General features: G+C 44.9%; 1 protein-coding gene across 1 annotated transcript; it reads right to left on the bottom strand.

Moving 5' to 3' along the window:
• Positions 1 to 467: 467 nt before the first annotated feature.
• LOC139255791 (probable G-protein coupled receptor 139) lies at positions 468 to 8,780 on the bottom strand. The gene is made up of 2 exons (XM_070873998.1): positions 8,717 to 8,780; positions 468 to 1,378 (listed from the first exon to the last, which is right to left on the bottom strand). The coding sequence occupies exons 1-2, from the start codon at positions 8,778 to 8,780 to the stop codon at positions 468 to 470; spliced, it is 975 nt and encodes a 324-aa protein (XP_070730099.1).
• Positions 8,781 to 18,632: the final 9,852 nt, after the last annotated feature.

An 18,632-nucleotide genomic window follows, 5' to 3' on the forward strand; every position in this document is an offset into this window, starting at 1 on the left:
GTCTGAACCGCCTCAGTCTGGCACGTCCTACATTGCTCTTCTGCCTCATTCAGTTTCTTACTTTCTAGTCGAGTGCTGAGCACACACACCAACAAAGACGAGTTGGGCCGAATAGCCTGATTCTCTGCTCTATGTTCTATATCATATAATCCTCTGAACTGGAGCCTAGCCCTGCCTGCCGACCTATTATCAAACCTCTCACTCAGGAAGATGCAATGTATAGCCGCACTAAATAGCTGTACTGACCCTTTACAGAAGAGCTCAAACTGAATGCAACAATCTGGTGGTGCTTCCCAAAAGACCATGTGGGAAATATCAATCAGGAATGGTGCTGTGTCCGAAACACTGTGCTTGCCCCGTCGCTGGGTGTATTATCAGATCACCAGTCATTCCTGGTGTAATTCAGTGGATGGAAATCTGGGGCTTTTACTGTACTGGAAACACTGCGAGCCGCGTCTGGGCTTTGCTCAGTTGTTCTGACCATTAATTAATTGTATAATTGAGGTAACCGGATATTTCATCGCGCTCTTCAACTGCTCTCTGAACTTGGACTGGGTCACCCCGTAAATAAATGTGTTTGTGCAGCAACTTAAATTCTGCAGTATATATCCGACTTGTTGAAAGGTGTATAAAGCTACATTGTAATCACCGGGATATGTTCCTTTAATGCTATAATATAAGAAATCTATAACATACACCAGCCACAGCAGTCTGAAGCTGCCGGATATGGTGAAGAGTAAAATGACAGACTTCCTCCTGCTCTCCATCTCTGGGTCACAGCCATTCTCCCCCATTCTCTCACTCCTCAGTCCCTTCCGGACTCGACTGGTCACTAAAATGTGCCTGACTGTCAGAGCATTGAGCAACAAAATTACAGCGAATGGAAGTAGTGGGATTAAAACCATACCAAACACGTCAAATCCCAGCCATCCGGGCTCAGTATAATAGGCTGGGATTGGGATACAGTCCCACGGAACATTATCGATTATCTCCCCAGGTCCAAGTGTAAAGTAGTAAGGAACGTTTTTTGAACAGAGCAGAATGCAGCTTGTTGCCAGAACCACAGCCGCAGTTCTCCCGGTGCAATATTTGTTTTTCAGCTTCTGGCAACAAATAGCCACAAATCGATCAAAGGTGAAAGTGACGGTGAAGCAGACAGAGCAGTCTGTGGCTACACGGGACAGGAGATATGTAACACAACACACAGGGGTGATCTCCAGGAAAGATCCCGGGAAATAATACCAATTGATGCGCCACAGTATTACCCCAGTGATGACCACCAGTAGATCCGCTGCTGCCATGGCCACCAGGTAGCGAGTGGTGCAGTTGGAGAGCCCGCACTTTCCCCGGGACAGGACCACAATCGCCACTAAATTCACTGTAATAAACAGAAGGGAAAAGAGACGGTCAATTATTGGTCACACATTGTCGATGACTGAGCCCAGACAGTAAGGCCTGTGATTTAACACAAAAACGGCCGGCTTGACGTCGGGTCAGGGGTTCACATGTGCAGTATATCATCCCAACCCAACCTACCTCCAACCCGCTGCTTCCACGTTTAGCAGAGACGGGGCAGTGGGAGGGAAACCGAGCCATCCCAGCAGGCGGGTGGGCATTTAAATGTATTAATGGGGATGGCAGCTTCTTGTTTAAAATATTTTACGGTTTAACTTATTTTACGATTTAACTGGTTGGCTGTGTTTCCCAGGCCTCGGGATACCGGGCATTTAAAGTGAGCCGAGGACAGCTTCGGGGACAATGGAAGTGCCTTCACGGCCCTGGTTGTGGGCCAGGAGATCCAGGTGTGCCTTCCCCAAGGCCCCACGCGCTCTCTCTCTCTCTCCTCCTGCTTAGACTACCCCCATACAAACGGTTGTAAATCTGATAAAATACAGAGTAAGCTAAAAACACTCAGTATGTCAGGCAGCATCTGTGGAGAGAGAAACAGAGTAAACGTTTCAGGTGATAATCTTTCTTCAATACTGGAATCCGCGAGAGATGAACAGTTTTAAGGAAATGTTAGAGGCAGATAAAGTTGTTGTAGGAGGAGGAAAGAACAAAGGTGAATGTCTTTGATGGGACGGTGGGCAGGAGTGATTCAACGACAAAAGGGATGATGGTGTAACACAAATGGGACAACTAAAGGAACATGAAATGAGTCCAGAGGAGACGTAAGTGGATAGAGCAGGATTACATAGTGGGGCGGTGGGACGTTGGGGAGCAAGGTAAATCTGGCAAAGATCAGAAGGCTCTCATGGCCCAGGAATGTTGCAGAGAAAGGTCAGTAGGTCCAAGGGGTGCTGACCAGCCCGCCTGCCGTACACCGAGAGGTGGTCCCAAGCACCTGCACACACCTCCTCCACTCCCAATGGCTCTACTGAAGACATCCTTCATTACCAGCACATGCTGTCTGAGGAAACGGGAGCGATAGTATTGATCTGAAAAGTTTAAACTCAGTTTTATGTTCGGCTTTTAATAAATGGATAATCGAAACATGTGGTGCTGTTCCCCATTAAGTTAGAAAGGGAAACATTTTATAATGTTGAAGATAGAGATGTCAGACTGGCAGTGGGATGTAGAATTGAAGGGGAAAGTGACCGGGGAATGTTAGACACAGGGAGGTAGAGAGACACATTTGCGGACAGAATGGAGAAGTTCAGGAATGTAATCACACATTCTTTGTTTAATCCTCCACAATCTACAGGAGACTGCATCGTGAACAGCGAATACATTATACTACATTGGAAGAAATATAAGTCAATCACTCTTACACATTGAAGGCCCTGGACGATGGAACGAATGCAGGTGAAAGGGCAGGTCTTCTTTCTCCTACTTTTTCATAGGAAGGTCCGGTGGAAGGGGAGAACTGTTGGAGGCGATTCAGGTGTGGTCCAGGTTGTCATGGAGGGAACGATCAATTGGGAATGTTGAAAGGGGATGTGTTTGGTCGTGGGAATAAGAAGGAAGGGGCAGAAATGGTGGAGGATGAACTTTTGAAAGTGGAGATTAGTTGAGTCCAATGTGAGGACATGGGGACCCTATCATGGTTCTAGCAGGGAGGATCAGAGGCGATGGAATTAATGCAGCAAATTGGATTGACACTGCGATGAGCCTTTTCCAGCACAGTGGTGGGGAATCCTCGGCTGAGGATAAATGCGGGAAATTGGATTGTCACGGTCGAGAACACTGTCGACCACAGAGGACGGGTATCCTCAGCTCCGAAAAATGAAGACATGTTGTAAGCACTGGTGTGGGAGGTGGCATTATCGGAACAGATACAACGCAGGCAGCGACACTGGGAGAATGTAATGGAGTCCTTCCAGCAAGCGGGGTGAGAGGTCATATAATCAAGGTAGCTGTAGGAGTCGGCCGGATTATGGTAGATATTTGTCGAGATCCTACTCTTGGAAATGGACTTAGAGATGTCCAGGAAGGGAAGCGTAGTGTCAGAGGGGGCATGTGAAGGAGAGAGAGGGGCGTAAAGTAGAAGCAAGGTTGAATACTTAATTATTTTTCTCACTATTATTAATAATATTAATATTAATAATTATTATTATTAATAATACTAAAAACCTTTATTTATATCGCGCCTTTAACGTAGTTAAAGATCCCAGGGCTCTTCAAAGCAATGTTAACAGGACAACACAGATACATAGGACACCGATACAAAAAAGGAAAAAATGAAGGCATATGACCAAAAGCTTGGTAAAAGACGGTGATTTTAAGGAGCTTCTTTAAAATGGAAAGATGGTTAGAGAAACGGAGAGGTTTAGGGAGGGGCTTCCAGAGTTTAGAGTCCAAACAGCTGAAGGTAATGCCACCGATAGTTGAGCAGTATAATGAGGGATATTCGAGAGGGCAGAATCTGAAGAGCGGAGATATCTTGAGGGGTTGTGAGGCTGAATAAATTTACCGAGGTAGGGAGGTGCAAGGCCATGGAGAGATCTGTAAACACGGATGATAATTTTCAAAATCGTGGCGTTCCTTAACCGGGAGCCAATGTAGCTGAGAAAGCATAGGGGTGAGGTGATGGGTGATCATGACTTTGTGCGAGTTAGGACATTTTCCAGTTGATGGCTAGAAAAGGAAATTGCGCAAACACAGTCATCAATGTAGCTGAACAATATGTGAAGGAGGGGACGGGAGCAGAATTGGAACAACGAAGGTTCCCTGTAACATAAGAAAAGGCAGCATAGCTAGGGACCATCCGAGCTCCCATACCAGCTCCATTGGAGTGTGGAGATAGAACATTGTTCAGACCAGATGTACAGCACTTGTACTTTCAGCAGGGGCAATTCACTGGGGTCAGGAGCAGGATCAGCAACGTGCAAGGGTTTTCATTCCCAGCACAAAGCCGGTGAGGGCGAGAGGACTTCCAGTGTGAATGGCGAGTGAATTAAATTGTAAATGGGGCACTCAGAATGTATCAGCGGCGATAGGCGCAGGGAAACTCGCCATCCGTTGCGAGTTCCAGGGCAGCTCGGGTTTACTGGGCAATACACTGTACAATGTGGACCATTTTCCAAACCTCCGGAGCCTACAGTCAACAAAGGCAAACTTTGATGGCAAAGTCCAACACTGCCTTCAGTGTGTCAGTGCAGACTTCGGACGCCCGAGGAAGGAAATGTTTGAAGACCAGGACATCAAAACCCCGCACCAAGCTCATGGTCTGCATGGCAGTAGAGATACCCGACCTCCGATATGCTGCAGAGACATGGAATATTTCAGCAGGCACCTCAAAACACTGGAGAAGTACCAACGCTTTCTCCGCAATTTCCTGCAAATTAATTGGCCGGTGTGGCGCACCAACGTCAGTATTCTCGGTCAGGCCAACATCCCCAGCATCGAAGCATTGACCACAGTCGATCAGCTCTTTGGGGTGGCCACATCGTCTGCATGCCTGACATGAGATTCAAAAAGCAAACGCTCCGCTCGGTGATTTTTATTGCAAGCGAGCCACAGGTGGGCAGAGGAAACGCACCATGACACACTCAAAACGTACTTGAAAAAATGCATCACCCCCGCCTACACCTGGCAATCCCTGGCCCAAGCCAGCGCAAATTGAGGAAAAGCATCCGCACGGCGCAGAGCACCTCCAGTATTGTCCCCCAGAGCAAACTGAAGCGGAAGGAGCAAACAGCAACCCAGGCAGTCCACACTCCTGTTCCTTCAACCAGCGTTTGCCCGACCTGTGACAGAGAATGTACGTCATGCATTGGATCCTTTAACCCACGAGGAACAAATTTTTCGTGTGGAATCGAGTCACCCTCGATTCCCAGGGTACGCTTCAGAAGCGGAAGTAGAAGAAATAGTGACCCACACGTAGTAAATCCTACAGTGAGACACACTTCCTGTAATACATGGTCACTAGGGTACAGTGTTCCACACCGGTTAGTGACCGACACTCAGCATATCCTACAGTGAGACACACTTCCTATAATATATAATCACGAGGGTACGGCGTTCCACACCGGTTCGTGTCTCACACTGAGTTCATCCTAGAGTGAGACACACTTCCTATAAAATCTGATCACTAGGGTACGGTGTTCCACACCGGTTAGTGACCCACACTCATGACATCCTAAGAGAGATACACTTCCTGCATTACATGGTCACTGGGGTACGTTGTTCCACAGCGGTTAGTGACCGATAATGAGAACATGTTACAGTGACAGACACTCCCAATAATACATGGTCACTGGTGTACAGTGTTCCACACCGGTTGGTGACCCACACTCACTATATCCTACAGTGACAGACACTCCCAGTAATATATGGTCAATTGGGTAATGGTGTTCCACACCGGTTAGTGACTCACACTCAGTGCACCCTACAGTGACACACACTCCCAGTAATACATGGTGATTGGCGTACGGTTTCCACACTGGTTGGTGTCCCACACTTAGTATATCCTACAGTGACACACACTCCCAGTAATACATGGTCACTGGGGTACGGTGTACCACACCGGTTCGTGACCCACAATCAGTGCATCCTACAGTGACACACACTCCCAGTAATACATAGTGATTGGGGTACGGTGTTCCACACTGGTTGGTGACCCACACTCAGTATATCCTACAGTGACACACACTCCCAGTAATACATGGTCACTGGGGTATGTTGTTCCACACCGGTTAGTGACCGAAACTGAGTACATCATAAAGTGACAGACACTCCCAGTAACACATGGTCATTGGAGTACGCTGTTTACACCGGTTAGTGACCACACTCAGTATATCCTACAGTGACAGACTCCCCCAGTAATATATGGTCACTGGAGTACGTTGTTCTGCACCGGTAAGCGACCCACACTCAGTATATCCAGCAATGAAAGACTATCCCAGTAATACATGATCACTGGGATAATGGTGATCCACATCGGTTGGTGACCCACACTCAGTACAATTTACAGTGACAGGCACTCCCAGTAATACATGGTCAATGGGGTAATGTTGTTCCACACCGGTTAGTGACCCATACTCAGTATATCCTACAGTGACACACACTCCCAACAATGCATGGTCACTGGGATAATGGTGATCCACACCGGTTCGTGACCTCACTCAGTATATCGTACAGTGAAACACAATCCCAGTAATACATAGTCACTGGGGTACGGTGATCTACATCGGTTAGTGATGCACACTCCGTATACCCTACAGTGACACTCACTCCCAGTAATACATGGTCACTAGGGTATGGTGATCCACACCGGTTAGTGACGCACACTCCGTATACCCTACAGTGACAGGCACTCCCAGTAATACATGGTCACTGGGATAATGGTGTTTCACATCGGTTAGTGAAACACACGCAGCACATCCTACAGTGACAGACACTCCCAGTAATAGATGGTCACTGGGGTACGGTGTTCCACACCGGTTAGTGACCCACACTGAGTACATCCTACAGTGTCACACATTCCCAGTAATACATGGTCACTGTGGTACGCTGTTCCACACCGGTTAGTGAAACACACTCAGTGCATCCTACAGTGACAGACACTCCCAGTAATACATGGTCACTTGGGTACGGTGTTCCACACCGGTTAGTGACGCACACTGAGTACATCCTACAGTGACACACACTCCCAGTAATACATGGTCACTGTGGCTCGGTGTTCCACACCTGTGAATGAACCACACTCATTACATCCTACAGTGAGACACACTTCCTAAAATACATGGTCAAAGGGGACCGGTTCGTGGCATTCACTCAGTCTATCCTACAGTGACACACACTCCCAGTAATACATGATCACTGGGAGTATGATGTTCCACGTGAGGCAGACACTCAGTATATCCTACAGTGCAGACACCGCTACACATACCTTCTCTCAGATAGTTGCGCGGAACAAGGACTAATTCAAAAGTACACAATATTCCACAAAAGACAATAGCTGAATAATTCAAGCAGCCGGTTCGTTTCAAACACAAGTTTATGTTCAGATTTTGCAATGGAATCAAACCGCAGTGGTTATTCAGGAAATTTGACTGAACGGAATGATATCACCGTTCAGGTTTCTATACCCGTGACCAATAGTCAAGGATGTAAAATTATCAGTCACAGAGCAAAACCAGAGACCAGCTCAAAAACAGATTTGCACAACTTCAATGGTTACATAAGAACATAAGAACATAAGAATTAGGAACAGGAGTAGGCCGTCGAGCACCTCGAGTCTGCTCCGCCATTCAAAAAGACCATTGCTGATCTGGCCGTGGATTCAGCTCCCCATAACCCTTAATTACCTTATTGGTTAAAAATCTATCTATCTGTGATTTCAATTCATTCAATGAGCTAGCCTCAACTGCTTCCCTGGGCAGAGATTTCCACAGATTCACAACTCTCTGGGAGATGAAATTCCCTCTCAACTCGGTTTTAAATTGGCTCCCCCGTATTTTGAGGCTGTGCCCCCTAGTTCTCGTCTCCCCGACCAGTGGAAACAACCTCTCTGCCTCTATCTTGTCTATCCCTTTCATTATTTTAAATGTTTCTATAAGATCACCATTCATCCTTCTGAACTCAAACGAGTAAAGACGCAGTCTACTCAATCTATCATCATAAGGTAACCCCCTCATCTCCGGAATCAGCCTAGTGAATCGTCTCTGTACCCTCTTCAAAGCTAGTATATCCTTCCTTAAGAAAGCTGACCAAAACTTCACGCAGTACTCCAGATGCGGCCTCACCAATACCCTGCACAGTTGCAGCAGGACCTCCCTGCTTTTTTACTCCATCCCTCTTGCAATGAAGGCCAACATTCAATTCGCCTTCCTGATTACCTGCTGCACCTGCAAACTAACTTTTTGGGATTGATGCACAAGGACCCCCAGGTCCTTCTGCACCGCAGCATGATGTAATTTCACCCCATTCAAATAATATTCCCGTTTACTGTTTTTTTTCCTAGTTGGATGACCTCACATTTTCCGACATTGTATTCGATCTGCCAAACCTTAGCCGATTCGCTTACCCTATCTAAATCTCTTTGCAACCTCTCTGTGTCCTCTATACAACCCGCTTGCCCACTAATCTTTGTGTCATCTGCAAATTTTGTTACACTACACTCTGTCCCATCTTCCAGGTCATCTATGTATATTGTAAACAGTTGTGGTCCCAGCACCGATCCCTGTGGCACACCACTAACCACCGATTTCAGACCTGAGAAGGATCCATTTATCCCGACTCTCTGCTTTCTGTTCGGCAGTTAGTCACTTACCAGGAACACCAATGACGGCAATGATCATGTAGCATATTCGCTGGGCATGTTGAATTGGAAGCATTTTCTGCTTAAAACGATGTGCCACTTTGCACTGCAGGCAATCTTAATGAATTATGCTCTGAGGCGGTACAATTCCAGCGCCTTTAAGTTATACCCTGCGGGCTCTCCACGGGGACATTGAGGTTGCAACATCGCTCAAAATAGTTATTGTTAAAACTTGAACAAACAGATTACGACAGCCAATTTATGTCCCTGTTGTGATTCAAATTTGAAACTGCAAAGACTGGACAATTCTGCTCACATTAATTAACAAATGAACGTTTCCAGATGTATTCTTCCAGCAATTGGGTTGTTGTTTCAAAAACCATCAGGCCAAACTGGAGATCGCATATAGTTTTTGGTAATATCTTTTGTACTGCTGTGTTCATTCAGAAATTAAATTCCCAAATGTTCGAGTTTCCCTTTCAGGGCTGCTCTACTGCAATCTGTCATGTGGCTGCCTTCTTTAACTGCAGCTATTCAGTAATTACATTTACAATGTTCGACTTTCCCTCTCAGTGCTACTCTATTGCAATGTATGATGCGGCTGCCTTCTTTAACTGTAGCTATTCAGTAATTACAATTCCAATGTTCGAGTTTCCCTCTCAGGGCTACTCTACTGCACGCTATGATGTGGCTGCCTTCTTTAACTGTAGCTATTCAGTAATTACATTCACAATGTTCGAGTTTCCCTCTCAGGGCTGCTGTACTACAAAGGGGGTCGTGGCTGCACCTTTCAATGCAGGCATTCAGTACAGAAATTACAAATGATAGAAAGTCCTTCTCAAGACTGCTTTCGTGCGGTCCATGAAATGACTGATCTCCTTAACTCTGGAAATACAGTTAAACAGTTAAAGTGATGAATTTCTATGATATTTCTCAAACTAATATCGGCCTTCATATTCATTAAGCCTCTCATACCCATACAGCACCTCATACACATGCGGTGCCTTATGCTCGTAGATTACCTAAAAATAATACAGCACCACAAACTCATACAGCAAAAACAATGCGAACTAATATAGCATTTCTCTTCATGCAGGCACTGAAAATAATACAGCACATCAAACTAATAGAGAACTTCAAACTAGTACATCCCCACAAACCAAGAGAACCTCAAACTAAAACAATCCTTTAATATTACAAAGTACCTCAAACTAAAACTAAAAGTAATACAACCCCTCAAACTAAAATATAACCTCAAACTAAAAGAGACCCTCAAAGTAATAGAGAACCTCAAACTAGTAAAGAATATCAAACTCAATTTTAATAAATCTATAGATAACCTCAACATAACATGGACACTCAAAATAATAATGAATCTGAAACTAATACAGACCCTCAAAAAAACAGAGACACTGAAACTATTAATGAAACTCACACTAATATTTAAATACAAATTAGGAGTGAATCTGAAACTGATCAACTCAAACTAATAGGGAGGCTCAAAATAATCCACTCAAACTAATAGAGACACTCAAACTAATAGAGAGGATCAAATAATCCAAACATTCAAGCTAAGAGAGAAAATCAAACTTATACAGCCACTCAAACTAATACTGACCCTCAAACTAATACACTCTCTCAAACTAATATAGACCCACAAACAAAGACAGTCTCTCAAACTAATACAGCCGCACAAACTAATATAGTCCCTCAAACTAATACAGCCCCTCAAACTAATACAATCCCTCAAACTAATACAACCCCTCAAACTAATACAGTCCGTCAAACTAATAGAGAACCTCAAACTCATCGAGAAACTCAAACTAATACAGTCCCTCAAACTAATACAGTCCGTCATGTTAATAGAGAACCTCAAACTCATCGTGAATCTCAAACTAATACAGCCTCTCAAACTAATACAGCCCCACAGCCTAATACGGACCCTCAAACTAATACAGCCCCTCAGCCTAATACAATCCCTCAAACTAATGCAATCCCTCAAACTAATACAGTCCATCAAACAAATACAGACCCTCAAACTAATACAGCCCCTCAAACTTATATAGCCCCTCAAACTAATACAACCCCTCAAACTAATACAGACCGTCAAACTATTAGAGAACATCAAACTCATCGTGAATCTCAAACTAATACAGAGTCTCAAACTAATACAGTCCCTCAAACAAATACAGCCTCTCAAACTAATACAGCCCCACAAACTAATACAGACCCTCAACATAATACAGTCCCAAAAACTAATGCATTCCCTCAAACTAATACAGTCTATCCAACTAATACAGACCCTCAATCGAATATACTCCATCAAACTAATACAGTCCCTCAAAATAATGCAGCCCTCAATCTAATACAGTCCATCAAATTAATACAGTCCCTCAAACTCATACAGCCCCTCAATCTAATACAGGCCATCAAATTAATACAGCCCCTCAAACTAATACAGACCCTCAAACAAATACAGCCCCTCAAACTAATACAGACCCTCAATCTAATACAGTCCCTCAAGCTAATACAGTCCCTCAAACTAATATAGACCCTCAAATTAATACAGAACCTCATATTAATAGATGTACTACTACCTGTAGCGGACCTTGGACAAATACAGCTGCTTAAAATAAGAAAAAATATAAACTTTTCCAGAAGCTCAAATTAATATATTTCCTCGAAATAATAGAGAAACTCAAACTAATCCAATCGCTGATGCTTTTGGAGAACTCAACATAATAGAGAACCTCAATCTAATAGAAAACCTCTAATTATTGCAAACCCTTAAACTAATAGAAACCCTCAAAATAATACAATAGATGGAGAACGTCAAACTAACAGAGAACCTCAAGCTAATAGAGGACCTAAACCCAATACAGCAACTCTACCACACACAGAAAGTTATATTCATACAGCCATTGAAACTCACACAGCATTTCCGTTAAAACAGTCGATCAAACTAATACAGCCCTTAGAACTAATAGAGAACGTGAAACAAATACAGCCCCAAAACAATAAAGATCCTCAAACGTATAAATAACCGCAAACTACTAGAGAACCTCAAAATACTACAGCCCACTAAACTGATAAATACCCTCAAATTAATGCAGAATCTCAAATAAATAAAGCAGCGTCAAATAATATAACATATCCACCATTTATATAAACTCAAGCTAATATACAACCTCAAACTATGAAAGAAACTCAAACCAATATGAGAACCTCAAACAAATAGAGCCACCTAAAATAATACACTTCAAACTATTAGAGAAAGTGAAACTAATACAGCCCTTCAAATTAATACAGCCTCTCAAACTATTATTGAACCTCATACTAATAGAGAACGCGAATGTAATAAAGAAACTACAAATAATAGATAATTAATAGCGCAGCAGATTTAGCATCTAGTCGACAATCACGAAGTGCGTGGATTTTTCAGTGGAGAAGAACCGGTGGCCCAATGTCTTATTCCACTGAAAGCCAAGAACAGAGAACTGCTCATCAAGGACAGTGAGGCTGCCGGTGCTGGCTGTAAAGAACACTTCGAGGATCTTCGCAACAAAGAATCCGCCTTCGACGTGAGTGTCCTTGACTTCATCCCACAGCATGCAACCCATCACCTCCTTGGCACAATCACAGCTCGGCTCGAGTTTGCAAAGGCCTTCCGACAACTAAAAACAACAAGGCCTATGGAGCAGAATGAATCCCCTTGGAACTAGTGAAGCTTGGCTGCGAGCACTAATGGCACGTATTCATGACCTTATCTGGAAGGAGGAGATCATGTTAGGAGATCTCGGAGTAGAATTAATTGCGATGATCTTGAAGAAAGGTGACGAGTCTGACTGCGGTAACGACAGAGGAATCTCGCTGCTCTCAACCAAAGGCAAACTCATCGCAAGTATTCTTCTCAACCTTCTCCCTGTGGCTGAAGAACTCCTCCCAGTTTCGCAATGTGGGTTCCGCCCACTAATTGGCACAATGGATATCATCTTCACCACGTGGCAGATACTAGAGAAATGCAGCGAATAGCACCAATACTTGAACATGGCCTATTTTAAACTCACGAAAGCCTCCAACGCTGTCAACCATGAGGGTATATGGAGCGTCCTCCTCAGATTCGGCTGCACTTCAAGGTTTGTCACCATGCTCCACCTTCTATAGGATGAAATGTAAGCCGTGCTCCCGGTCACGGCATCCACCACAGAACCATTCCACATACAGACCAGGGTCAAGCAAAGGTGTGTCAATCGCACCACGAGGGGAAGGAAGCAGCAGCCAAGTTCATGGCACCGTGGGTTGAGGAGTGGTGCAAGAGGGAGCGATTCAAATTCCTTTGACATTGGAACCGGTTCTGGGGGAGGTGGGATCAGTACAAACCGGACGGTCTGCTCCTGTGCAGGACCTGAACCAATGTCATGGTGGGAGTGTTTGCTCGTGCTGTTGGGGAGGGATTAAACTAATATGGCAGGGGAATGGGGACCCAAGCAGGGATTCAGAGTGACGTAAGATGGAGGCAGAAGCAAAAGATAGAAAGGAGAATAGCAAAATTGGAGGGCAGAGAAACCCAAGGCAAAAATAAAAAATACCACATTACAGAAACATTCTAAATGGAAACAGAGGGATAAAACGACAAGTCGGAAGGCTCAGTGCCTCAATGCGAGGAGTATTCAGAATAAAGTGGGTGAATTAACTGCGCGGGTAGCTCTTTATGATTATAATATAATTGGGATCACAGAGACGTGGCTCCAGGGTGACCAAGGCTGGGAACACAACATCCAGGGTATTCAACATTCAGGAAGCACAGACAGAAAGGAAAAGGAGGTGAATTGGCGTTGCTTGTTAAAGAGGAAATAAGCGCAATAGTAAGAAAGGACATTAAATTGAATGATGTGGAATCCGGATAGTTATAGCTATGGAATGCCAAAATACAGAAAACGCGAGTGAGAGTTGTGTCCAGACAACGAAACAATAGTAACGAGGTTGGAGATGGCATCAAACAAGAAATTAGGGATGTTTGCAATAAGGGTACGGCAGTTATCATGGGCGGCTTTAATCTACAGATAGATTGGGATAACCAAACTGGTAGCAATGCAGTGGAGGAGGAATTCCTGGAGTGTATTAGTGATGGCTTTAGAGACCAATATGTCGAGGAATCAACTAGAGAGCTGGCCTACCTAGACTGGGTGTTGTGTAATGAGAGAGGACTAATCAGCAATCTTGTTGTGCGAGGCCCCCGGAAGTGTGACCATAATATGGTAGAATTCGTTTTAAGATGGAGAGTGAAATGTTAATTCATAGACTAGGGTCTGAATTTAAGGAAAGGTTACTTCGATGGTATGATACGTGGATTGGGTAGGATAGACTGGCAAATGATACTTAAAGGGTTGACAGTGGATACGCAATGGCAGACATTTATAGATTACATGGATGAACTTCAACCATTGTACATCCCTGTCTGGAGTAAAAATAAACAGGGGAAGGTAGAAAAACCGTGGCTAACAAGGGAAATTAGAAACAGTGTTAAATCCAAGGAAGAGGAATATAAATTGCCGAGAATAACCAGCAAACCTGAGGACTGGGTAAAATTTAGAATTCATCAGAGGACAAAGGGTTTAATTAGGGGTATTACAATAGTGTATGACAGGAAGCTTGTTGGGAATATAAAAACTGACTGCAAAAGTTTCTATAGATGCGTGAAAAGAAAAAAAGATTAGTGACGACCAAAGTAGGTCTTTTGCAGACAGAATCAGATGAAGTTATAATGGGGAACAAAGAAATGACAGAGCAATTGAACAAAAACTTTCGAGCTGTCTCCACTAACGAAGACGCAAATAACTTTCCAGAAATAATAGTGTTTCGAGTGTCTAGTGAAAAGGAGGAAGGGAACGAAATCCTTATTAGTCAGGAAATTGTGTTCGGAAATTTGATCGGATTGAAGGCCGATAAATCACCAGGGCCTGATAGGCTGCATCCCAGAGTAATAAAGGAAGTGGCACTCGAAATAGTGGATGCATTAGTGATCATTTTTCAACATTCCATTGACTCTGGATCAGTTCCTATGAATTGGAAGGTAGATAATGCAACACCACTTTTTAAAATAGGAGGGAGAGAGAAAACATGAAATTATAGATCGGTTTGCCAAACATCGGTGGTGGGGAAAATGTTGGAATCAATTATTAATGATGAAATAGCAGCCATTTTGGAAACAGTGGCAGGATCGGTCCTAGTCAGCATGGAATTATGAAAGGGAAATCATGCTTGACTAATCTTCTAGAATGTTTTTAGGATGTAACTAGTAGAGTGGAAAAGGGAGTACCAGTGGATGTGGTGCATTTGGACTTTCAAAAGGCTTTTGACTAGGTCCCACACAAGAAACTAGCGTGTATAATTAAAGCACATTGTATTGGGGGTAATGTATTGACGTGGACAGAGAACTGGTTGGCAGACAGGAAGGAGCGAGTCAGAATAAACGGCTCCTTTTCAGAAATGCAGGCAGTGCCCAGTGGGGTGCCGCAGGGTTCAGTGCTGGGACACCAGCCTTTTACAATGTAAATCAATGATTGAGATGAAGGAATTGAATGTAATATCTCCAAGTTTGCAGATGGCACTAAGCTGGGTGGCGGTGTGATCTGTCAGGATGATGTGAAGAGACTGCAGGGAGACTTGGACAGGTTAATTGAGTGGGCAAATGCATGGCAGATGCAGTATAATGTGGATAAATGTGAGGTTATCCACTTCGGTGGCAAGAACAGGAAGACGGAATATTATCTGAATCGTGACAGATTAGGAAAAGGGGAGGTGCAACGAAACCTGGGTGTCAAGGTACATCAGTCATTGAAGTTTGGCATACAGGTACAGCAGTTGGTGAAGAGGCAAATGGCATGTTGGTCTTCATAGCAAGTGGATTTGAGTATAGGAGCTGGAAGGTCTTACTGCAGTTGTACAGGGCCTTGGTGAGGACACACCTGGAATATTGTGTTCGGTTTTGGTCTCCTATCTCAGCAAGGATGTTTTTGCTTTTGAGGGAGTACAGCGAAAGTTCACCATATTGATTCCTGCGATTGCAGAACTGACATATGAGGATCAATTGGGCTTGTATCCACTGGAGTTTAGATAAATAGGAACATAGAAACATAGGAACTTAGAAAATAGGTGCAGGAGTAGGCCATTCGGCCCTTCTAGCCTGCACCGCCATTCAATGAGTTCATGGCTGAACATGCAACTTCAGTACCCCATTCCCGTTTTCTCACCATACCCCTTGATCCCCCTCGTAGCAAGGACTTCATAGAACTCCTTTTTGAATATATTTGGTGAATTGGCATCAACAACTTTCTGTGGTAGAGAATTCCACAGGTTCACCACTCTCTGGCTGAAGAAGTGTCTCCTCAGCTTGGTCCTAAATGTATTACCCCTTATCGTTAGACTGTGACCTCTGGTTCTGGACTTCCCCAACATTGGGAACATTATTCATGCATCTAACCTTTCTAAACCCATCAGAATAATAAACGTTTCTATGAGATCCCCTCTCATTCTTCTGAACTCCAGTGAATACAAGTCCAGTTGTTCAACTCTTTTTTGATATGTCAGTCCTGCCATCCCGGGAATCAGTCTGGTGAACCTCTGCAGCACTATCTCAATAGCAAAAATGTCCTTCCTCAAGTTAGGAGAACAAAACTGTACAAATACTCCAGGTGTGGCATTACCAAGTACCTGTACAACTGTTGTAACACATCCCTGCCCCTGTACTCAAATCCCCTCGCTATGAAAGCCAACATGCCATTAGCATTCTTAACCGTCTGCTGTACCTGCATGCCAACCTTCAATGACTGATGTACCATGACACCCAGGTCTCGTTGCACCTCCCCTTTTCCTAATCTGTCACCATTCAGATAATAGTCTGTCTTTCTGTTTTTACCACCAATGTGGATATCCTCACATTTATCCACATTATATATCATCTGCCATGCATTTGCCCACTCACCTAATCTATCCAAGTCACTCTGCAGCCTCATAGCATCCTCCTCGCAGCTCATACTGCCTCCCAACATAGTGTCATCCGCAAATTTGGAGATACTTCAATTTAATCCCCTCGTCTAAATCATGAATGTACAGTGTAAACAGCTGGGGCCCCAGCACAGAACCTTGCGGAACCCCACTAGTCACTGCCTCCCATTCTGAAGAGTACCCATTTACTCCTACTCCTTGCTTCCTGTCTGACAACCAGTTCTCAATCCATGTCAACACAATTACCCCTATCCCATGTGCTTTAACGTTGCACATTAATCTCTTCTGTGGGACCTTGTCGAAAGCCTTCTGAAAGTCCGAATATACCACATCAACTGCTTCTCCCTTGTCCACTCTACTGGAAACATCCTCAAAAAATTCCAGAAGTTTTGTCAAGCATGATTTGCCTTTCACAAATCCATGCTAAACTTGGACCTATCATGTCACCTCTTTCCAAATGCGCTGCTATGACATCCTTAATAATTGAATCGATCATTTTACCCACTACTGAGGTCAGGCTGACCGGTCGATAATTCCCAGTTTTCTCTCTCCCTCCTTTTTTAAAAAGTGGAGTTACATTGGCTACCCTCCATTCGATCTGAACTGATCCAGAGTCTAGGGAATGTTGGAAAATAACTGTCAATGCTTCCGCTATTTCCAAGGTTACCTCCTTAAGCACTCTGGGATGCAGTCCATCAGGCCCTTTGGATTTATCAGCCTGCAGTCCAGTCCCACAGGGATCACAGACCTGTCCCACAGGGATCACTGCCCTGTCCCACAGGGATTACAGTCAAGTCCCACAGGGGTCACAGTCCAGTCAAGTCCCACAGGGATCACAGTCCAGTCAAACAGGGATCACAGTCCTGTCCCACGGGGATCACAGTCCAGTTCCACAGGGATCACAGTGCAGTCCCATAGGGATCACAGTCCAATCCCACAGGGGGAAAGTACAGTACCACAGGGGTCACAGTCCAGTCCCACAGGGATCACAGTCCAGTCCCACAGGGGTCACAGTCAAGTCCCACAGGGAACACAATCTAGTCCCACAGAGATTACAGTCCGATCCCACAAGGATCACAGTCCAGTCCCACAGGGGTCCACAGTCAAGTCCCACAGGGAACACAATCTAGTCCCACAGAGATTACAGTCCGATCCCACAGGGATCACAGTCCAGTCCCACAGGGATCACAGTCCAGCCCACAGGGATCACAGTCCACTCCCACAGGGGTCCCAGTCCAGTCGCATATGGACCACAGTCCAGTCCCACAGAGATCACAGTCCAGTCCCACAGAGATCGCAGTCCATTCCACAGGGATCACAGGCGAGTCCCACAGGGATCACATTTCAGTCCCACAGGGATTGCAGTTCAGTCCCACAGGGGTCAAACTCCGATCCCACAGGGATCACAGTCCAGTCCAACAGGGATCACAGTCCCGTCCCTCAGGGATCACAGTCCAGTCCAACAGGGATCACAGTCCCGTTCCTCAGGGATCACAGTCCAGTCCCACAGGGATTACTGTCCAATCCGAAAGGGATCACAGTAACGTCCCACAGGGATCACAGTCCAGACACACAGGTATCGCAGTCCAGTTCCATAGGGATCACATTCCAGTCCCTCAGGTATCACAGTCCAGTCCCACAGGGAGCATTGTGCAGTCCCACGGGGATCACAGACCTGTCCGACAAGGATCACTGCGCTGTCCCACAGGGATCACAGTCCAGTCCCACAGGGGTCAGAGTCATGTCCCATAGGGACCCCAGTCCAGTCGCACAAGTATCACAGTCCTGTCCCACAGGGATCCCATTCCAGTCCCTCAGGGATCACACTCCTGTCCCACAGGTATCACAGTTGAATCCCACATGGATCACAATTCAGTGCCACAGCGATCAGAGTACAGTCCCTCAGTAATCATAGCCCTGT

Source organism: Pristiophorus japonicus, unplaced genomic scaffold (assembly GCF_044704955.1).
Source record: "Pristiophorus japonicus isolate sPriJap1 unplaced genomic scaffold, sPriJap1.hap1 HAP1_SCAFFOLD_634, whole genome shotgun sequence".
NCBI lineage: Eukaryota > Metazoa > Chordata > Chondrichthyes > Pristiophoridae > Pristiophorus > Pristiophorus japonicus.